At 39.4% G+C, this 20076-nt stretch overlaps 1 protein-coding gene across 2 annotated transcripts in view; it reads left to right on the top strand.

The window, feature by feature from the left end:
* The window catches only part of A1CF (APOBEC1 complementation factor), an 80736-nt gene that overhangs the window by 22451 nt on the left and 38209 nt on the right, over window positions 1-20076 (top strand). For both annotated transcript variants that reach the window (XM_077454154.1, XM_077454153.1), the window contains exons 2-3: window positions 5994-6137; window positions 17428-17562. In XM_077454154.1, the coding sequence (XP_077310280.1) occupies window positions 6039-6137; window positions 17428-17562 (234 nt within the window). In that variant the 5' untranslated portion in view covers window positions 5994-6038. The remainder of the gene's footprint in view (window positions 1-5993; window positions 6138-17427; window positions 17563-20076) is intronic.

Here is a 20076-nt window from a genome sequence, read left to right as displayed (position 1 = left end):
CAAAAAGGTTTTTTAAGTATCCATGGCAACCTAGTACCCGGGAATTGTTCCACCCTGTAATATTATGTTTGCCTGTTGCATGGAAAAAAGTCTGATCTTTCTCAAGCAAATAATTATAAGTTTTGGTTGTATGGATGTCAATTCCCAATAGACAATCTGTTGTTAACTTGACATGCATATACACTAATCAGTGCATGTCAGGTTATCTGAAAATGACTTCATTTGAGGTAGTACCACATGACACTGGGTTATCGCTACTTATCTGTGCTTTATCAGCATGGAAGATGAATAGAAAGATGAAAAGCACAGTACATGAAAAAGATTCCCGCCTTCCAGTGCTAATGTTCCTGCAGGTTCTGCCACCTGTACCTGACAATCATTGCATGCAAGATATGTTATTATAATTTTTTAAAACTATTTATAACATATATGAAAGGATAAAGATGATAATTATAAAACTGTCAAAACAAAATATTGTTATTGGGGTGGATAAGCATGCATTCACTTCTTTTTACACAGAAACAAGTATGTGCCCCAAATATGATCTAGACTACTGCTCTAATTTCCATATGGAGTTTTGCTTGAGTCAATAAGATCAAACATCACAGTATTGATGTACACAGAATAAACATAATTTGCTTATCTCTGAAAATGTAGCTAGGTTCCCTGAAAGGATAATATGGCACATAAAAAGACAAAACCCTAGCACCTATGTGCTGTGTTCTGAAGTATTAGAAATGGAATAGTGAAAATGTGTAATTAACACAAAAAAAGCAAAAAACATCACAACAAAGTATTGGCAGTGTATGAGTGTGAGGAAGATAAAAACATTTAAATATAGAGTAGTTATAGAAGTAAAATGAATGCCTTATGCTGGCCATAGACAGAGTTTGATTAATTTTGAACATGGCAGTCAGTTTGAAATCAGTTTCTGATTATCAGTTGCAGTGCCACCCCCAAGGAGCCGCTTGGTGAATTTGGATTTTCTGATCTCCGCCTCAACTCCAAAAATGACCTCAGCCCCTCTGACACACCTGGTTAAATAGAATTACTGCAAACACATTTAAGCACACATGTGGTAAATACTGTTATCCTGGCTGTGGATTATCACCAAAAATAGACACACACCTGGTAGCGATAAACAAGTTGAATATATTAGCCTAGAGGCGATTCAGTTCGCATTGTGCGCTATACAAGTATTTCATTCATTCATTCATTCATTAAAATAAAATATGGACTACAGCGCTAGCAACAACATCAATATATATAATGAAAAACAATAAAGTGAATGTCAATATAAAGTGACTGAAGCGCTCCAATCCAAAAAAAGTGCAAAGTGCTCCAGAGTTTCCAAGGTGTGCCAAAACACCCCCTCCTGTGTCCTCACTCACCAGATGAAATGGACCCTAGCTTTTTAGTCTAGGGGTCACTTCAGGCTTATAATGGTGGCCAGGAATGGCAACTTTAACATCGAGTCATCAGGCAGATCCCACTTGTTATTGATACTCAAAAACTAAATGAAAGGAAGGGACTATAGTGTAGTACCATTTGGCAATAGATTTATTGCACATAAAAAGATGTATACTTACAAGAAGCAAGATAAAATCAGGCATAAAAATCAAAGGGCTGTGAGTACAAAAACACCGCTCATTGTGTGCAATCCACCGATAACCATAAGTGATATCAGAAGAACTAGGAACCTGAAATTACATCTACGTATTTCACCCTCCCATAGGACGTCATCATGGAGTTCCATGACATTGGTTGTATGTTTGGTGTTGTTGTCCTGCGCAGAATATATTTGGGGCCAATCACATGCCTCCCTGATGTTATGGCATGGCATCTGCCTGTATTTCTCAGCATTAAGGACTCCATTGATCCTGACCAAATCTCTAACTCCATGTGCATAAATGCAGCCCCAAACTTGCAGGGAACCTCCACCATGCTTCTGCAGACACTTATTATTGTACTACTTTCCATTCCTTCAGCATACAAACTACCTTCTGCTACAGCCAAATACTGTATTTCACATTTTGACTCATCAGTCCAGAGCACCTGCTGCCATTTTTCTGCACCCCAGTTCCTATGTTTTCATGCATAGTTGAGTCGCTTGTGCCGCGTACACACGATCAAACAATCGGGTGGAAAAGTCCGGCAAACTCAAGTCCGCCGGACAATCCCCCCGTGTGTAGCCTCCGGCATACTTTTTTGACCCGAAAGTACGGCAGACTTAGAAAGTAGTTTTGCACTCCAATCTTCCCGCCGGACTCGCATTTCGGCGGACAATCCGGCCGTGTGTGTGCCAGTTTGCCGTACTTTTGAAATGAACGGACTTTTCCCATCCGGAGAAAAGTCCGCTCATTTCGAGCGGGTCTCCAGGTAGGCGGGGCCCGCGAAGGAGATGTCGCTGGCCCCGCCACCTGGTATGGACTTAAAGGGGAACCCCATCGGCGTGGGGGTCCCCCCAGGTCCACATCAGACCCTCGTCCGAGCATGCTACCCGGCCGGCCAGGAAAGGGGGGGACGAGCGCCCCCCCCCCTCCAAGCCATACCATGCCGCATGCCCTCAACATGGGGGTGCCTTGGGGAAGGGGGGCCACGCGGCCCCCCCACCCCAAAGCACCTTGTCCCCATGTTGATGAGAACAAGGGCCTCTTCCCGACAACCCTGGCCATTGGTTGTCGGGGTCTGCGGGCGAGGGGCTTATCGGAATCCGGGAGCCCCCTTTATTAAGGGGGCCCCCGGATACCGGCCCCCCACCCTATGTGAATGAGTATGGGGTACAATGTACCCCTACCCATTCACCTGTGAAAAAAGTACAAAAAAAAAAACATAACACAGGGTAAAAATAGTTTATTGCACAGCTCCGGGGGTCTTCCGTCTTCGGGGGGTCTTCTCGCCGGACTACTCCGCTATCTTCTTCTAGCTCTTTTGCTCTCCCACTACCTTCCTGAACTTCTCATATGCCTGTTGGTGCTTCATAATGACTGTGTACATGCCCCTATTTCCTGAATGTTTTTTTATGGTTGAGCACAAGGTAGTTGAAACTACAAGTCCCATAAGCCATTGCAAGGCTGACAGTTACAAGCATGACTCCCACAGGCAGAGACATGATGGTAGTTTTGCAACAGCTGGAGGGTCACCAGTTTGAGGCCCCTACTCTAAGCATTTATGTCTAGAAACCTTTCAATAATGATATGACACTGTTCCCTGTTGCTTTTGTATATTTCATTGTACTTAAGTCCTATGTATTGACAGTACTCCGCTCCGTTTTTTTATCTTTGAATGTTTCAGATTCAATAAATACATTAAAATGAATATATATATATATATATATATATATATATATATATATATATATATATAAAACACAATGCGGTAAAGCCATTGTTTGTTGTCATGATGTGCCAGAAGAGCAGAAAATGTACTGTATACTTTCCATTCTGTAATTTTTCTTTCCAGGTGCATCTTCATGGCAGCACACAATATATGAAACATTTCCTAACTTCTGACCACCTTGTAAAAGAACCAGAAATTGTTGTTTTACAATATCAAAGTCCAGTGGTTAGGTTCATTAAATAATATATAATATTATTAAAATAATATATTATTAATGAATTAATTAACTAAAACTTAAAAAAATCAAATAAATGTAGTCAAAAAAAAAACTCTAGTCAGTTATAAACAACACAGTGTATAATTGTGCAGCACTGTAAGGATTAATCCATTACTAAATGTATTTTACAAATGCAAGCATTATGAGTACCTGAATTTCACCTGTATCATATCAGCCTCTTGTAGTCCTTGTACACTGGCACTAGGGATGGGAGAACAGTTCAGCTGGAGCATAAGTTTGGGCCAAACTTTGGTTGTTCTGACGTTCGGCGAACAATGAACTTTAAGCAGTGTTGGTGGCAAATTCGAAAGCTGCGGAACACTGTTAAAGTCTATAGGACGCTAACATGAAAAACCAAAAGTGCTAATTTTAAAAGCTTATATGCAAGTTATTGTCATAAAAAGTGTTTGAGGACCCAGATCCTGCCCCAGGGGACATGTATCAAAAGTTTTAAAAACTGCAGTTTTTTCGGGAGCAGTGATTTTAATAATAATAATAATTATTATTATTAATAATAATAATAATAATAGTTTGAAAATTAAATATTCCTTTAAATAGCATGCCTGCCTATAGTATGTCTGTAAAGTGGTGCAGTTTTCCCGTGTTTAGAACAGTACCACAGCAAAATTAAATTTCTAAAGGAAAAAAGATATTTAAAACTGATTGCGCTTGTAATGAATTGTCAGATCTTGGCAATATGGATAAATCTCAAAAAAAATATATGGCACCGTGCTGCAGCTCAGTTTCAGGGTCTTAGCAATCTGTTGCAGCTTTTTTTTTTTTCTTTTTTTGGCTCATCTGCAGCGTGAGATGGATTTACATCATGGGACATTTTGTGCAAGGTTGCTCTACATAAAGATGGCCTAGGCTATAGAAAGATTGCTAAGATCCTGAAACTGACCTGCAGCACGGTGGCCAAGACCATACAGCAGTTTAACAGAACAGGTTCCACTCAGAACAGGCCTTGCCATGGTTGACCAAAGAAGTTGAGTGCACATGCTCAGCGTCATATCCTGAGGTTGTCTTTGGGAAATAGACGTATAAGTGCTGCCAGGATTTCTGCAGAGGTTGAAGGGGGGGTCAGCCTGTCAAGGCTCAGACCATATGCCACACACTACATCAAATTTGACTGAATGGCTGTCGCCCCAGAAGGAATCCTCTTCTAAAGATGACTTATTTGGTTCAGATGGTGTCAAGCATGTGTGGCGGCAACCAGGTGAGGAGTTTGAAGACAAGTTTGCCTACAGTCAAGCATTGTGGTGGAAGTGTCATGGTCTGGGGCTGCATGAGTGCTGCTGGCACTGGGGAGCTACAGTACATGAGGGAACCATGAATGCAAACATGTACTGTGACATACTAAAGCCGAGCATGATCCCCTTCGGAGACTGGGCCTCAGGGCAGTATTCCAACATGATAACAACCCCAAACACACCTCCAAAGATGACCACTGCCTTGCTAAAGAAGCTGAGGGTAAAAGTGATGGACTGGCCAATCATATCTCCAGACCTAAACCCTTTTGAGAGCATCTGTGGGGCATCCTCAAACAGAAGGTGGAGGAGTGTAAGGTCACTAACATCCACTAACTTGGTGATGTCATCATGGAGGAGTGGAAGAGCACTCCAGTGGAAACCTGTGAACCTTTGGTAAACTCCACGCCCAAGAGGGTTAAGGCAGTGCTGGAAAATAATGGTGGCCACACAAAATATTGACACTTTGGGCCCAATTTGGACATATTTACTTTTCTTGCCAGCGGTTTAGACATTAATGGCTGTGTTGAGTTATTTTGAGGGGACAGCAAATTTACACCGTTATACAAGCTGTACACTCACTACTTTACATGGTAGCAAAGTATAATTTCTTCAGTGATGTCACATGAAAAGATATAATAAAATATTTACAAAAATGTGAGGGGTGTACTCACTGTTGTGAGATACTGTATATGTTACAAAAGTGACACAAAGCCACACAATTGGTTTATATCATTCACAACATTTTTGGTGGAACTGAGCATGTACTTTTTTTATATATAATTCTAATAATAATTAATATCCACATGAACTAAGAGAATGTATCTTTAAGAAGTCAAACAGGTCAGTTGTTACCTTGTCAACTCTGCATTTTTAATTGTGGTAATATTGGTAATATCACAGATTGCTTGCTCCAGGTGCATGTCATATAGTTCATATATCAGTAGCAAATGAGCAGTTCTGAATCATGTATAGTGAGCAGACATGTAACTACTGATAAATCATATGATTCTAAGTTACAAATAATTCTATATTTTGTACAAGAAAATTAAACAAGTTTTCAAATTATTTGCAAACTTTATCTTCTAGTTTTATTAATTCGTTTTAATTTATCTTAAATTTAATTGCAGTGAGCACACCTAATTAACCTGATTTTTTGCTGATAATCATTCTCAATGGAATCAAATCAAAAATCCGGGGAAGGATTGGCCGCCACTCAGAAGGAAGCCGCACTGCGTGCATTGATTCAGCGCACAGGATATAATTTGACACAGGTATGAGCCCTGAATGACGCAGCTGCAAAAGGTTTGATTGTTAATTATTTTCTGAGTGATGTGTGAATCCCGGTTTGTATTGAAACAACATTCTTATCTCACTTCTACTACAAAATGTAGTACTGAAAAGTGTATGCCAGCAAACACAAGCATTTTCTGAACAAAATAAATGTGTATCTATACCCCAAACTATTTGTAGTCTTATAATGGGGAAATGTTTGAACCTCTGTTAAGTTTTGCTGCTTTTCGAGGCTCCATTAGAGAGCTTTCCGATCACTTCCTGCTCAGGGAAAAGACGTTTGCTAATCAGGAAGTGAGGGAAAATCTGCACCAGAGAATTGGCAACCATAAAAGCTGACAGAAATTCCAGCATTCCTCTGCTTAACCTATAAAAAGCATTAGGTTGGGGACAACCTTTCTTACCAGATAGAATTTTCACAACTTACTTCAGTAAAATCTCACAAGAGTTCCAATTATTCCCCATGCTATTCAAAGCTAAAAAAACAGGAACAATTTTGGTATAGATACACTTTAAAAAATTGGGATTGCTGATGATAGACATGAATTATAATATAGGGGATATAGCAGAAACCTGGGTTGGCTCATTAAAAATTAACAACTGGGCAATTCATTTGGAAGACTACATTGTGTTTATAAGAGAAATTAATCATAAAAAGAGAAGGAGTTTGCATGTTTTCACAACCAAGTGTTGGGGGGGGCTCCCCATCAAGAGCTGCTGCAAAACACCCCAATGTGTTCCCACATCAACAACAACGTCAGTAAAGTGGTAAAAACACCATCTCTATAATACATAAAATATTGACAAATAAATAAAAAAAAATAGGCTAAATATTACTGTAGAAAATCAAATGCATAAACACACATCATTATAAGAAAGTGAAATCATCATACACCAAGTGTTAAATAGGTAATATTAAAAAAATACAAATATAAATATCTACAAAGTAAATGGTGTGAAAAATCTACAATAACTGACTAAAGTAACTGAAGAACTTACCCTGAAAAAGTCACATAATTGATGAAATGCGCCAGACGGAGCAGGGTCATGTCACTTCCGGGTTTCACACACCGGTTTAGTGCAGTAATATCCCCCATTCACATTTTTCATGTCACTTTCGGTCTGGGACTGATAACTGTAAGTTAGCAGTAAACTGCTTACGTATGTGCTTTGCTTAAGTCTGTGACTCTTTTATGAAATGTGAGTGTAATTTTTGGATACATTGGGCTTTCCTATTATATAAAAATGACTACTGACAGCTGTCTCTCCTCTTCTAAACACATCACTGCAAGTTGCTTCAGTGAAACCCTGATTGTTTTAAGGGACCAGCACACAAATCCCTTGGGGGCAGAACCTTCTCCTTGTGGAAGAGAGACCATACAGATGAGATATGAGTGATTTTGGCCAGTATATTTTATAGATTAGTATATGAGGTGAGTGTGCACTTTATTTGTGATGGAGCACTGTATGGTGTGAAGAGTGACCAATTATTATCTACACAATTGGAGATTTGATTGTTAGATCCACTTTTGGACTTTTAAAGTGTTTGGGACTTTTGTGCAATTTATATGTGGGGTGTATACTTATTGTGTATTTTTTCCACGCTATTTACTTTGGGGATATTTCTATTGATTCTTCATATTATTCACTTTGGTGATATTTATATTTGTGCATTTTTTATGTAACCTATTTTAACATTGGGTCTATGAATATTTCACTTTTTTTATATTATGTGTTTATGCATTTGATATTCTATTTATTTAGGTTTATCCTCTTTTTATTTTGTTTGTCAACTTTTTATGTATTATAGAGATGGTGTGAGGAGCAGGGCAGCACTAATTTATATTATATTGTTATTGTAACATTTATCTTGTCCTGCAAATGGCTGGATAAAAGGGAATGAGGGCCAGCGTTCTTTCTGTAGAGGTCCTCTAACACCTGTATGTGTATTAGGAGGGCCTTCACCATTTACAACAGAAGGAGCTCTGGTATGTACTATTCACTGGGTATAGAACTGCATGGAGAATTTTTGGAAAACATTTCTGAGGTTGATCTACTGAGGGATGCATATTTATCTTTGACACAAAGTCAATGAACCAGTTTAAATGAAAGCTTTGTTAAAATTGATAATGTATAAGTGATTTTAGCAAGGCATAACTGGAAAAACTCAGAGAAGTGTAGCGGCCATAACCCTTTGTAGGGCGGCCTTGACATAATGGGCTTACCGGTTACCTCTGCTTGGCTTGTTCTTCTACGTCTAGGGGTTCCCAGGGTTGATACCCAACAACTTGAACACTGACACCAATAAAGTCCTTTTGAAAGGTTTTATTTTGCAGTGATAACATCCAATAACACAGTCTCTTATAGGAACAGAGGGCAAGGGTGAAGAACTCAGGTACCTTGAACTGCAGATATAACAAAGTCTCTAATTCCCCCCAGAGAGTAGCCACTTGCAGCTGGGCAATTCAAGGCTGAACAGATCTCTAGCCAGAGATCTTGACAGTCAGCACATTGATTCAAAACTTGAAACAATCCTATGAAAATACACGAGTTGTAACCAAGAGTGAACAGGAACCTTTTTCCTCAGTACCTGGAATGTTCTCTGTCTCCTTAATAGTACTGGAAAAAGCGTGGATTTTTCAATGTCCTTCCCAACTCAGTAACCAGGCACTCCTCAGAATGCCACTTGCTGGCCCTCATCCGATGAGTCCTACCCCGGTCACTTTCACAAGCTGTGGTGCCCCTCCAAGCCAAGAGCACACCCGGACACCTTGAATCCTCCCTCAGTTACTGCACCTCGGACCAGCCGGTTCTGAGACTCGGGAACAGACGGATCCCTACCCCAGACCAGACGGGTCTATTGAGGGTAACTAACAGAAACATGTTGCGAGATGTCGAACACCCCGTGACCGGGACCCCTCGCGGGGCTACCCCAGTCCTGGAAACAGAACAGACCACACAGGCCTCACAAACTCCTCTCCCTAAACACGTGACCCCCAACATCTAAAGTACCCCTTCCCAGACTCCTCAGCGAGGCCCGGCACACCCAATGATTGGTTCTGAGAAGGCTGATACCCAAAACGTCCAACCAGGCCTGATTCTGGCTTGTCATATGTACCTCACCACACACATGACCAAGCAAAACTTCTGACATAGCCCAGCCAAACTGATGTCAAGGTCAACCTATAAAATAAACCCTCTGAACCCCTACTGTTCTGATGCAAAAAACTAAATTTACACCTGTATGACACTTTGTCCAAAATGTCATCCGCTACAGAAGTATTTAGCCTTGTAGACTTGACATGTATACTGTTAAGTAAAGACAGAGAAACTAAATGGAGACACTTTAAGGGCCTGATCACAGCTATGTGTTGCAGTAGTACGCTTCACCTCATTCCCTAAGCCAACAGAGATTTCCCTTGCAGAGTTAAAATTTCCCTGCAAACTGAACAGCCTATATGATGTTAACTGATATTAGCTGTGGCTGGTTTCTATAAGTATCTTCAGTAATAATTTAATAGCCTTGCTGTCAATTCAGGTGTCCAGGAGGAGCCTCTACCCTTCTGCCTCGTTCCAGCTCATTCTAGGTTTGAGGGCCCAATCATACTTATATTTTATAACATTTAAAAATGTGCTGCATGCAAAATTACATTTTTTAAATTGTGCTTATTCAGATATGCTATGCATCACCATGCTTCGTTAACAAAACATTGTTTCATGCATAGATACACATCATGGGCTGGGTGAAGTCAAAGAAAACACATAGGTGTGAACAGGTCCATATGGTTTCCAGTCTTAGCTTTGCTTGCCTATTGTCTCTTGAGTGTTTATATCTGTCCTTAAAGTTGCCAACCCTTGGACCCACTACCTTCACAAAGCAATTTCAGGGCCCTAATTGGGTCACATCCACTATGTCCATTCCTTAGCAAAATGTTTTTTGGAGCTAACATATGTGGACCCTTCTAGTTCAATCTGTGGCATATTATAGCTGAATAGATCAGAACCAGAAAGCAAAAACATTATGCTCTCATTAGCTTATAGAGGTTTTCCTTCTTGCTTTCTTCTATGTGTCATTTGATGCAATTACAGGGCAGGGTATCCCTATGGCTTTTATTGATTTCCATAAGCAAGGCAAATATGAACAACAAGTTACTTAAAGTGCTTAGTGAAAATTTAAAATGAACTAAAGTTGAGTCGACCCGGGTAATGTCAGAATCAGGAAGGGATTGGATATTAATATACTCTGTTATTCCACAGTGCAGTAAAAATACAAGTTACATTAATCCCTCCACGGATTTTCTGAATGTAGTTCATACAACTGTAAAATATATTGTGCCAAGTAATTCTGGAGTCAAGGTTGCCACATCTCTAGTTAATTGCAGTCCAAACAGAAAACACTGCTTTTAAATCCCACCAGCACTGAACAGGGGTAAAAGGTCTATCCTTCAGTCCATGATTCTCCTGCAAGATATCCCTTGGTAATCAGAAGGGCACAACAAGTCGTTACAGTTGCTGAAGTTCTATGCTCAAATGCAACAATATTAAGTTGTGTTTTTGCTTTTTAAAAATACACACGTATATATTTGCTAAAGGTTCTTGACTTCAATGATAAGCTTTGTTCCTGTAAATTATGTTGCATTTCAAAATTGACCAAGTGTACAATACTTTCTTATGTTTGCATTTTAGATTCATGTCTACTTATCTGTAGAAGTCAATATTCAAATGTAATTTTTTTTTGTGTCTTGCATTTATCATCTAATTTTACGCACATAAGAGTTTTTTTTTTTTTAAACAAATTAAAGTGCTAATGCTATCTTTAGCAAGTTGTCAGGTTCCAGCTGTCATATAGTTTTTAAAATTTAAAGAGTTAAAGCAAGAGGCTAACTGGTAATTTTCTTGTTGTATTCCATGACTGGGGTATTTCAAAATATGCCATTCTGATTTACTTTTCTCCACTAAATAGCAGCCCATATCTTAAAGGGTTTGTAAAGCTTAAAGGAGCGAGTTTGGGGTGGAGGAACTTGACTTGCCTGAAGGGAACCCTTAAGGCATCAGCATACCAAGACATTTTGAACGATTTCATGATCCCAACTTTGTGGAAACAGTTTAGGGATGGCCCCTTCCTGTTCCAACATTACTGCGCACCTGTGCACAAAGCAAGGTCCATGGATGAGCAAGTTTGGAGTGAAGGAACTTATCTGGCCTGCACCAACATGAACTTTAATGGCATCCCAGTCTTAGTCCGTAGGGTTCAATATTGAGTTAGCCCACCCTTCGCAGCTATAACAGCTTCAACTCTTCTGGGAAGGCTGTCCACAAGGTTTAGAAAGCAAGGTTCATGGACATGGATGAGCGAGTTTGGGGTGGAGGAACTTAACTGGCCTTCACAGAGTCCTAATCGCAACCCAATAGAACACCTTTGGGATGAATTAGAGCAGAGACTGCGAGCCAGGCCTTCTTGTTCAACATCAGTGCCTGATCTAATAAATGCGCTTCTGCAAGAATGGTCAAACATTCCCATAGACACACTCCTAAACCTTGTGGACAGCCTTTCCAGAAGAGTTGAAGCTGTTGTAGCTGCAAAGGGTAGACCAACTCAGTATTGAACCCAAGGAACTAACACTGAGATGCCATTAAAGTTCATGTGTGTGTAAAGGCAGGCAGCCCAATACTTTTGGCTATATAGTGTAGATATGTTTTGATGTGTCAATAATGTTTGTATAACTTGGGGAGCCTTCCATAAAAAAATTCAAGATTTTGTCTTCTGCAACCGCCATAACCTTGCTCAGACCACATCAACAAAAATATATAATATTGCAGCTTAGCAATTCTCACATGTGGTGGCAGCATTCGTTTTCTGTTTTAAAGCTTTTTTCCTTTATTTCACCTGCTGACCTGGTAAGTAGCACACTTCCTGTCTTTGAGTGTCTCCACTCTGGATAAAGGGACAACGCAGACAACTTTGGACAGCAGCATTCGCAGTCTGGAGAGAGGCTAATGTTAGATGAGTAGAAGATTTAGATGTATTTGACTAACAAATTAAAGCTGATCTCCAGCTAACACTTTTGAAGCAGTTACAGAAACAGTTTTTTTTTATTCCTTTTGGGGTAAAGGTTTTACATAAATGAATAAAGGATATTGTAATCACCCCTGCCAGTTTTAAAAAGTTTGTCTCAACCCTCTAACCACTACTTTGTCTGGACAGCTTGTTCTGTTAAAAGAAGTTGAAAAATAACAGACTTACTGGCCGGATCATCAGGTGGAAGTAATGAAAGAAGAGCCTGAAAAAACAATGCAGCCACCACATTAAAATATTGACAAGCTGCAATATAAAATATATTTTCTTTTGAGTTTTTATTTGCTTTAAGTAATCCATGATCAAACTGCTGGGCAGGTGACTTGATGACTGTTGACTTGTAGCTACCCCAAATAAAAATATAATTTTTTGGGTACATTTGTGCATCTATTTATACAGATGACATCTTCTGTTTTGCACTAGTAAAAGTAAGCTATAGTATAAAAAACACCTGTAGTGCTGTGAGTCTAGGGGCAAGTAGAGTGTTCTGATGAGGAGTATTCAGATAAGTGGATCAGACCCAGTGCAGCCAGAACAGCATGGAAAGAAATGCGACAGTCAAAGAAAAAAACACAAAATGCAGCGCTCTGAAAGAATGATCAAATAAATTCCAACGTAGTATTGTATGCATAAACAATGCTATTTATTCCATGAAGTTAAAAAGTGATTGAACGCTAAAAGTTTAAAATAAATGGTAGTGAACGTTACCAGTGACCTCAGAGTGGAAAAGAGGGAAACAGTAATCCGGGATGCTTGCCTGGAGATGGTTTGAACACCAATCACCATCCAAGGAAATGGAGGGGAGAAAATTCAGTTCCCAGAGGGGGGGCGTACTGACTGCTGGCAAAACCTGTCAGCTCCAGGTGGATGCCACAGCTGGATGGTGGTCAGCAGGATGGATGGAAAGGCAACCTGTGTGATATAAACGGCCCCAGAGGGAACAACCAAGCCAAGCAGGGTCGATATTCTTAGCACGGTGTCCTGAAGTCAGTTGTGTAAGCATCCACTGTTCTGTTGCTGTGACTTTAACAAAGCGCACACGAGCGAAACATGTCAGGATGGCAACAGAAGCTAGATATAGAGAGAGAGAGCTAGTTACAAGCCTGAGGATAATTGTCACCTCCTCACTGCTCAGTCTTAAAGGGGTAGGCAATAAAAAGCTGCATATGAGTGGTACAATTTATAAACAGCAGAATAGACATAAAAGGCCATAAATTAGCAACTATCTCTTGTAAGACCAAAACAATAAAAAACAATGGTTCCTATGCAAAAACAATAATAACATGATAAAAGAAAAATTTACCCATGACCATACAGAAATTTATGCATGTAATAGTCATATGTCCAATATATAAGATTACCAATGTAAAAATATCCATATAAATATCCATATCCATATATATATAAAGAAAAATTATACATATACATAAACAACATCTGAAAACATTTTTATACTAAAAATGAACCTACAATAAGATGTACGCAGAGTGGGCGAATTTAAGTTCTTAATTTAAGCCATGGGCTGAGAGCGACCCCATCATAAAAATTCAAAAATGTTCTCTCCTGCAAAGGAGAGAAAATCTCTCATTGGCCGTGAGTGTACCCATCGAAATAGCCTCGATGGCAAAAACCTCAAGGCATTTAATATCCTTTTTATGTTTTTTTTTTTTAAATGACGTGGGACACTATGTTTATTACACCCTTTGTGTATAAGCCATATAAGGTACGTATACAGAACAGTGGACGCTTACACAACTGACTTCAGGACACCTTTCTCCTTCATCTCCAGCACAGCAGTGACGTCACAGAAGGCACATAGGTGCACTGAGAATATTGACCCTACTCGGCTTGGTTTTTCCCTCTGGGGCCGTTTACATAACACAGGTTGCCTTTCCATCCATTCTGCTGACCACCATCCAGCCGGGACATCCAGGTTTTGCCAGCAGCCAGCACGCTTCCCCCTCTGGGAACTGAGTTTTCTCTCCTCCATTTCCTTGGATGGTGATTGATGTTCAAACCATCTCCAGGCAAGCCTCCTGGTTGATTGTTTCCCCCTTATCAACTCAGAGGTCACTGGTAATGTTCACTACCATTTTATTTTAAACTTTGACTGGTCAACCATTTTTTTACTTTTTGGAATAAATAGCATTGTTTATGCATACAGTACTATGTTGGAATTTATTTGAGAGGCTATAGTATGCTTGTATTTTCTTAAGTATTATGAGAAATTAGAAATATTTATTTCTTTTTAGTTAGATAAACATTCAAATTGCATAATACATAGTTACCGCTTGCAGCTGACGGGTAGCAAGTGAGAAATTAGTTGCAGAATGCATTTAGAAAGCCAGTTTACCACTACAGGCATACCCCACTTTTAAGTACACAATGGGGTTTATTTACTAAAGCTGGAAAGTGGAAAATCAGGCTCACTTATGCATAGAAACCAATGAGCATCTAACCCCAGCTTGTTCAATTAAGCTTTGGTAATAAAACATGGAAGCTCATTGGTTTCTATGCAGAAGTGAGCCTGATTTTGCACTTCCCAGCTTTAGTAAATAAACCCCATTGGGTACTTAAAAGTGGGGTATGCCTGTATTGCCGGGTATGTGACTACTTTTCACCAAAAAAGGTAACTGCAGCCCCTTAGGAATTCAGCAAAAAAATATATTTGATATATTCCATGTCAAAAAGGTGCAAAGCTTGGCTGGATCAAAGATGTTGGCTGGAGATAGCCACTGCTATCAAATTTAAGGTTCAGATTTTTTTTTTCCATATGAATCTAGATTACAATAGGTTTGGGCATAACTACAGAAGAAATGTATAATACCCCTACATTTGTAAATATGTTATGTAATAATATATTGTCAATACACAGTTGAAATAATGCATATTATGTAGTGTTATTTTAATACACAACTTTTTAAATATGCATTTGGATAAAAAAAGATTGACCTGATTATTTCAGGCTTCTGTAAATCTCTTCACCATATATTTTACATTTACTATCACAATGTAAAAACTAGATAACCTGCATGATTTATCATTCCTCGTGGATTAATGTTCATACATTTCCTTTATTTACCGATACAAGTTGAGAAACATTATTAAAGGGTGCTGGTGGCTGAATTATTTTTTTGGCTGGAAGCTGTTTTTTTTTAATAATTCATTTGTTAAAGCCTTCCTGTGTTACTAGAAATATAATACATATCTGATATGAAGTTTTTTTCTTTGATTTTACTAAATAAAATCAATAATATATACAGTGCCTTTTAAAAGTATGCCATTTTTCGTGTTTTGTTGCCTCACAACCTGGAATTAACATTGTTTGAGGATTTACAGAACATGTCCACAACTTTTTGCCATAAAGCCCAACTTCTAGGTAGCGTACAGCTTATTGTCGTCCTATGTACAGATACTACAGTCACTGATGTGGAACTCTGCAGCTCCTCCGGGGTTACCTTAGGTCTCTGTGCTGCCTCTCTGATTAATGCCCCCCTTGCCTGGTCCCATTTTACTTAACCAACTTAGACTATTGTGTTCTAATCCAACACATATAGTTCAGATTTAAAAAAACTAAAGGCTGTAATGTAATAAAATAGGTAAAGGGGGGTGAATACTTTTGCAAGGTACTGTAGGAAAATTGCCAAAGAGAAAACTGGGTGAGCCACCAACACTCCACTAGATACAAAGTGCAAAACAAATAAAAACAAATAGTGTAGTGCTCAAAGTGTGTAGATAAGGGAACATATAAATGCAAACAATAAAAACTTGGCTGAAATAATCAAAATAAAGAGATAATATTATATTAGTTCATCTTGAGTAGACAGTAGAGCTGCGCGATTAATCGTTAAAAAACCGAGATCTCGATTCACCCCCTCTGACAAGCTCTCCCTCTGAGAGTAGGCAATTCTTTCATATTAACAAGTGGAGAGATTATCTGCTCACTCAGCTGTCAAAAGAAAGCATCCTGGGCAATCTGCCAAGTGTAGAACTTAAAACATTGTAACTAACCTTACTTCTTAGATCAAAGGGAAAGAACTTCTTGTGTAAACAAATAATCTGGGCAGGCTGCCAAGCTTTCAACCACGTGTAAATGCAGGAAGTTTAACCACTTAAACTCTAAATCTTTTTCTGACACTTCTTTCTTAAGTTAAAATCAATATTTTTTGCTAGAAAATTACTTGGAACCCCCAAAAATTGTATATATATATATATATATATATATATATATATATATATATATATATATGTATATATATATATATATATGTATATATATATCTCATTTTAGGGTCACTCATGCACCACCCCTTTTCGACAACTTCATTATCACATTATCATGGTCAGAGTCTGCCGACATAGTACAGTCCCTAGGATAAGTAATGGATAATGGTCAACAGACCCTCTTACCAGACCCAGCGAAACTACAGCAGTGATCTCTCCGGCTGGACGGTCGCTCACTTTTGGTTCCCCGGGGCGTCTCTGGTCAGTAGTTTAGTATGTCTCCAAAGTCACACTACACTGATGGGGGGGGGGGTGACAGCACCTTCATGGTGTCACCCCACTGACGGGTGGCACCCGGGTGATAGCAATTGTGCTGAATTTAAGATCCGGTCCCTGATTCCAAGGGGGGGGGCACTTGACCCCCCTTGCCCCTACCTGCGAACGCCCATGATATATATATATATATATATATATATATATATATATATATATATATATATATATATATATATATATATATATATCAGAGACCCTAGGGAATAAAATGGCAATTGCTGCAATATTTTATGTTACATTGTATTTGCCCAGCAGTCTTTCAAATGCAATTTTTTGGGGAAAAATACAATTCAATAAATAAAAAATAAAAAACAGTAAAGTTAGCACAATTTATTTATTTTTTAATGTGAAAGATGATACGCCGCGAGAATCGTGAGAGAATCATGATCTATCTTCTAAGCAAAATAATCGTGATGCTCATTTTAGACAGAATCGTGCAGCTCTAGTAGACAATATGAAATATAATGGTGTAAAAGGATGGCCATGAATGGAGATTCATATACAGTGATTAATCTTGAAAAATACTTTAAACTTTGAGTCAGGGTTGAACTTCCATATCAACGTTTTCCAGACTTAGGCCATAGAAAAACATTCACTTGTGTTTTTGCTAATAAAAAGTAACTTATTTTCAACAGGAAAATGGGCAGAGAAGATATGGAGGCCCTCCTCCCGGATGGGATGGTCCGCCTCCAGAAAGAGGCTGTGAGATCTTTGTCGGCAAACTTCCCCGTGATCTTTTTGAGGATGAACTCATACCATTATGTGAAAAGGTAAAATTGGACATACAATGGAGATAGGAAAAATTGGAATAATAAAAATAAAGTTATTAAAGAGACCATGTCACCAGCCTAAAAGATAAAAAACACAGAATCAAGTATTTTAAATGCTTACTTGCAGTATTTTATTTTCATTCCATTAACATTTTCATTGACTTGAAATGTTCCTTTGCGCTTGCTAGCAAATTGGACTACTTCAGGAAGAGTACATTTTCTAGCACAATCCCCTCTCTCATTGCACAATATAGCTCTCTCTCCTCTTTTGGAAGCCTCTTTTTTTTAGGGGGTCCACTTTTTTGTGAGCCTCTGTGCTGACCCAACTCCTCTGCCTTCTCCTTCATTTCCCAACATAAACTCTTGTGTAGTTGCCAGGGAATGAGCAAAGGGAATTACTATTTAATGTCACTTGAGTGACATTGCTGAGTCTGCTGACATCACATCCAAGATGGTGGTGCCCAGTAAGAGCCACAGAAATTTTGCATGTCCAGCAAACAGAGGGTTTTACAGGTATAAAAAATATGCACATAAAACACCTTGAGGTGAAAATTAAAGTATATTAAAAAAAAATTATACTTACCTGCTCTGTGCAGCAGTTTTGCAAATAGCAGCCCCGACCCTTGTCTTCTTGGGTCCCTCACTGACACTCCTGCTGAGTGCCCCCAGAGCAAGCAGCTTGCAATGGGGGCACCCAAGCAGGATCACTCTTGAGCTGTAGCTCTGCATGTCAATTCATGCACATTCACGCTGTGGCTCGGCCTGCCCCCTCTCTCCTGATTGGCTCAATGGCTGTCATTGACAAGAGTGGGAGTCAATGGCTCCCGCTGCTATCTCAGCCAATGAGGAGGCAGAGTCTCCGGAGAGCCGAGGCACTTATGCACACCGCTGGACTGAAATGGGTAAGTATTATGGATGGCTGGTGGTGCTTCTGCACACAGAAGGTTTTTTTTACCTTCATGCATAGAATGCATGAAGATAAAATACCTTGAGCCTTTAAAACCACTTTAAATTTACATATAACATTATGGAAATACTGTTGTTGAAATGAATGGTCTGGTGACAAGGCCTCCTTATCCTACTGTAGACCGCTAACAGTAAATATATTGTGTGCGGACAGAAAGAACATGTACATTGCTGGCTTGCTGCCAGGTATCTTGGCATCCTATTGACCAGTGCTATCTATAATTGGACATGGCAAGAGTTTGGCAACAGATTTCAGCCAATGATTTCGGCTGAAACCTGCTAATCGGGGATTTACAAATATGCAGAACTCTGTGTACACTTAACAGTGATCTGGTTGTTTCTTCTCCCTGAAAAGCAGGTAGAAAAAACAGCCAGACCAGTAAGTAAAAGCAGCACACATTACACACATTACCTTGATTGTCCCTTGCTGTTAAGCCCTTCCCAGCCAACATCAATAGTACAGTGTCAGTGTACAGTATTATCACTGATCACTGTATAAGTGTCACTAGGGACATCAGTGGGGGGAGGGGGGTTCAACATTTGTGTCATTTTTTTCATTTACTGTATATAATAAAAAACCCAGTGGTGATTAAATACTTGTGTAAAAAAAAATTATATCAATTTCATTTGTGTAATGTTTCATGACTGAGTAATTGCCAGTTAAGGTAGCATGGTGCTGAATAGCAAAAAATGCCCTGCTCATGAAGGGGGTAAAACCTTCCTGGAAGTCGAAATGGCTAAAGATTATAGCAATAGACACTGGATTGAGTGCAAATGGAAAGGAAGTCGGTGAAAGAGGCTATAGGTAGGAGATCAGCAGTCCTGAGATACAAAAGAAACATTTAGAACCCTTTCGAACTGAGGTGTTTTTGAGGCGCTACAGCTCCTGTAAAGCACCTGAAAAAAGCATCAACTGTAATTTCCAGTGTGAAAGTCAGAGTGCTTTTACACTGGGGTGCTGCGCTGGCAGGGCGTCACAAAAAGTCCTGCCAGCAGCTTCTTTGCAGTGGTGTAGGAGCGGTGAATACACCGCTCCTGCCCATTGAACACAATGGGGCAGTGCTGTGATACCACTGGCAAAGCGCCATTGCAGTGGCGTTTTGTGGGCAGATTTAACCCGTTTTCGGCCGCTAGCAAGGATTTAAAACCGCTCGCTAGCGGCCTAATAGCGCCGCTAAGACGCAGGTAAAGTGGCGCTAAAAATAGCGCCACTTTACCGCTGACGCCCAGGGTGGCTCAGTGTGAAAAGGGTCTTAAGTCCCATACACATTATCAGATTTTTTGCTAATTTTTGTCTTTAGATTTACCAAAACCATGTAGTGCAAGGGCCTGCCTGATTGCATACAAATTGAAACTCCTAAGGTTTGACCTCACATTATATGGTTTTGGTAAATCTGAAGCCAAAAATCAGCAGAAAATCTGATAGTGTGTATGGGGCTTTAATGTAAACAAATGAAAAAAGCTTGACTGCTGTTTAAGACAAACTGTAGCTAACAAAGTTTAGATCTACTTAAACTTACTGGCTGACCTGTATGGAATATTTGCTAG

Source organism: Lithobates pipiens, unplaced genomic scaffold, assembly GCF_037356315.1.
Source record: "Lithobates pipiens isolate NorthernLeopardFrog02 unplaced genomic scaffold, aLitPip1_a1.2 Scaffold_25, whole genome shotgun sequence".
Classification (NCBI taxonomy): Eukaryota; Metazoa; Chordata; class Amphibia; order Anura; family Ranidae; genus Lithobates; species Lithobates pipiens.
Note: the sequence above shows the minus strand (reverse complement) of the source record. Positions and strands in the feature narration are given on the sequence as shown.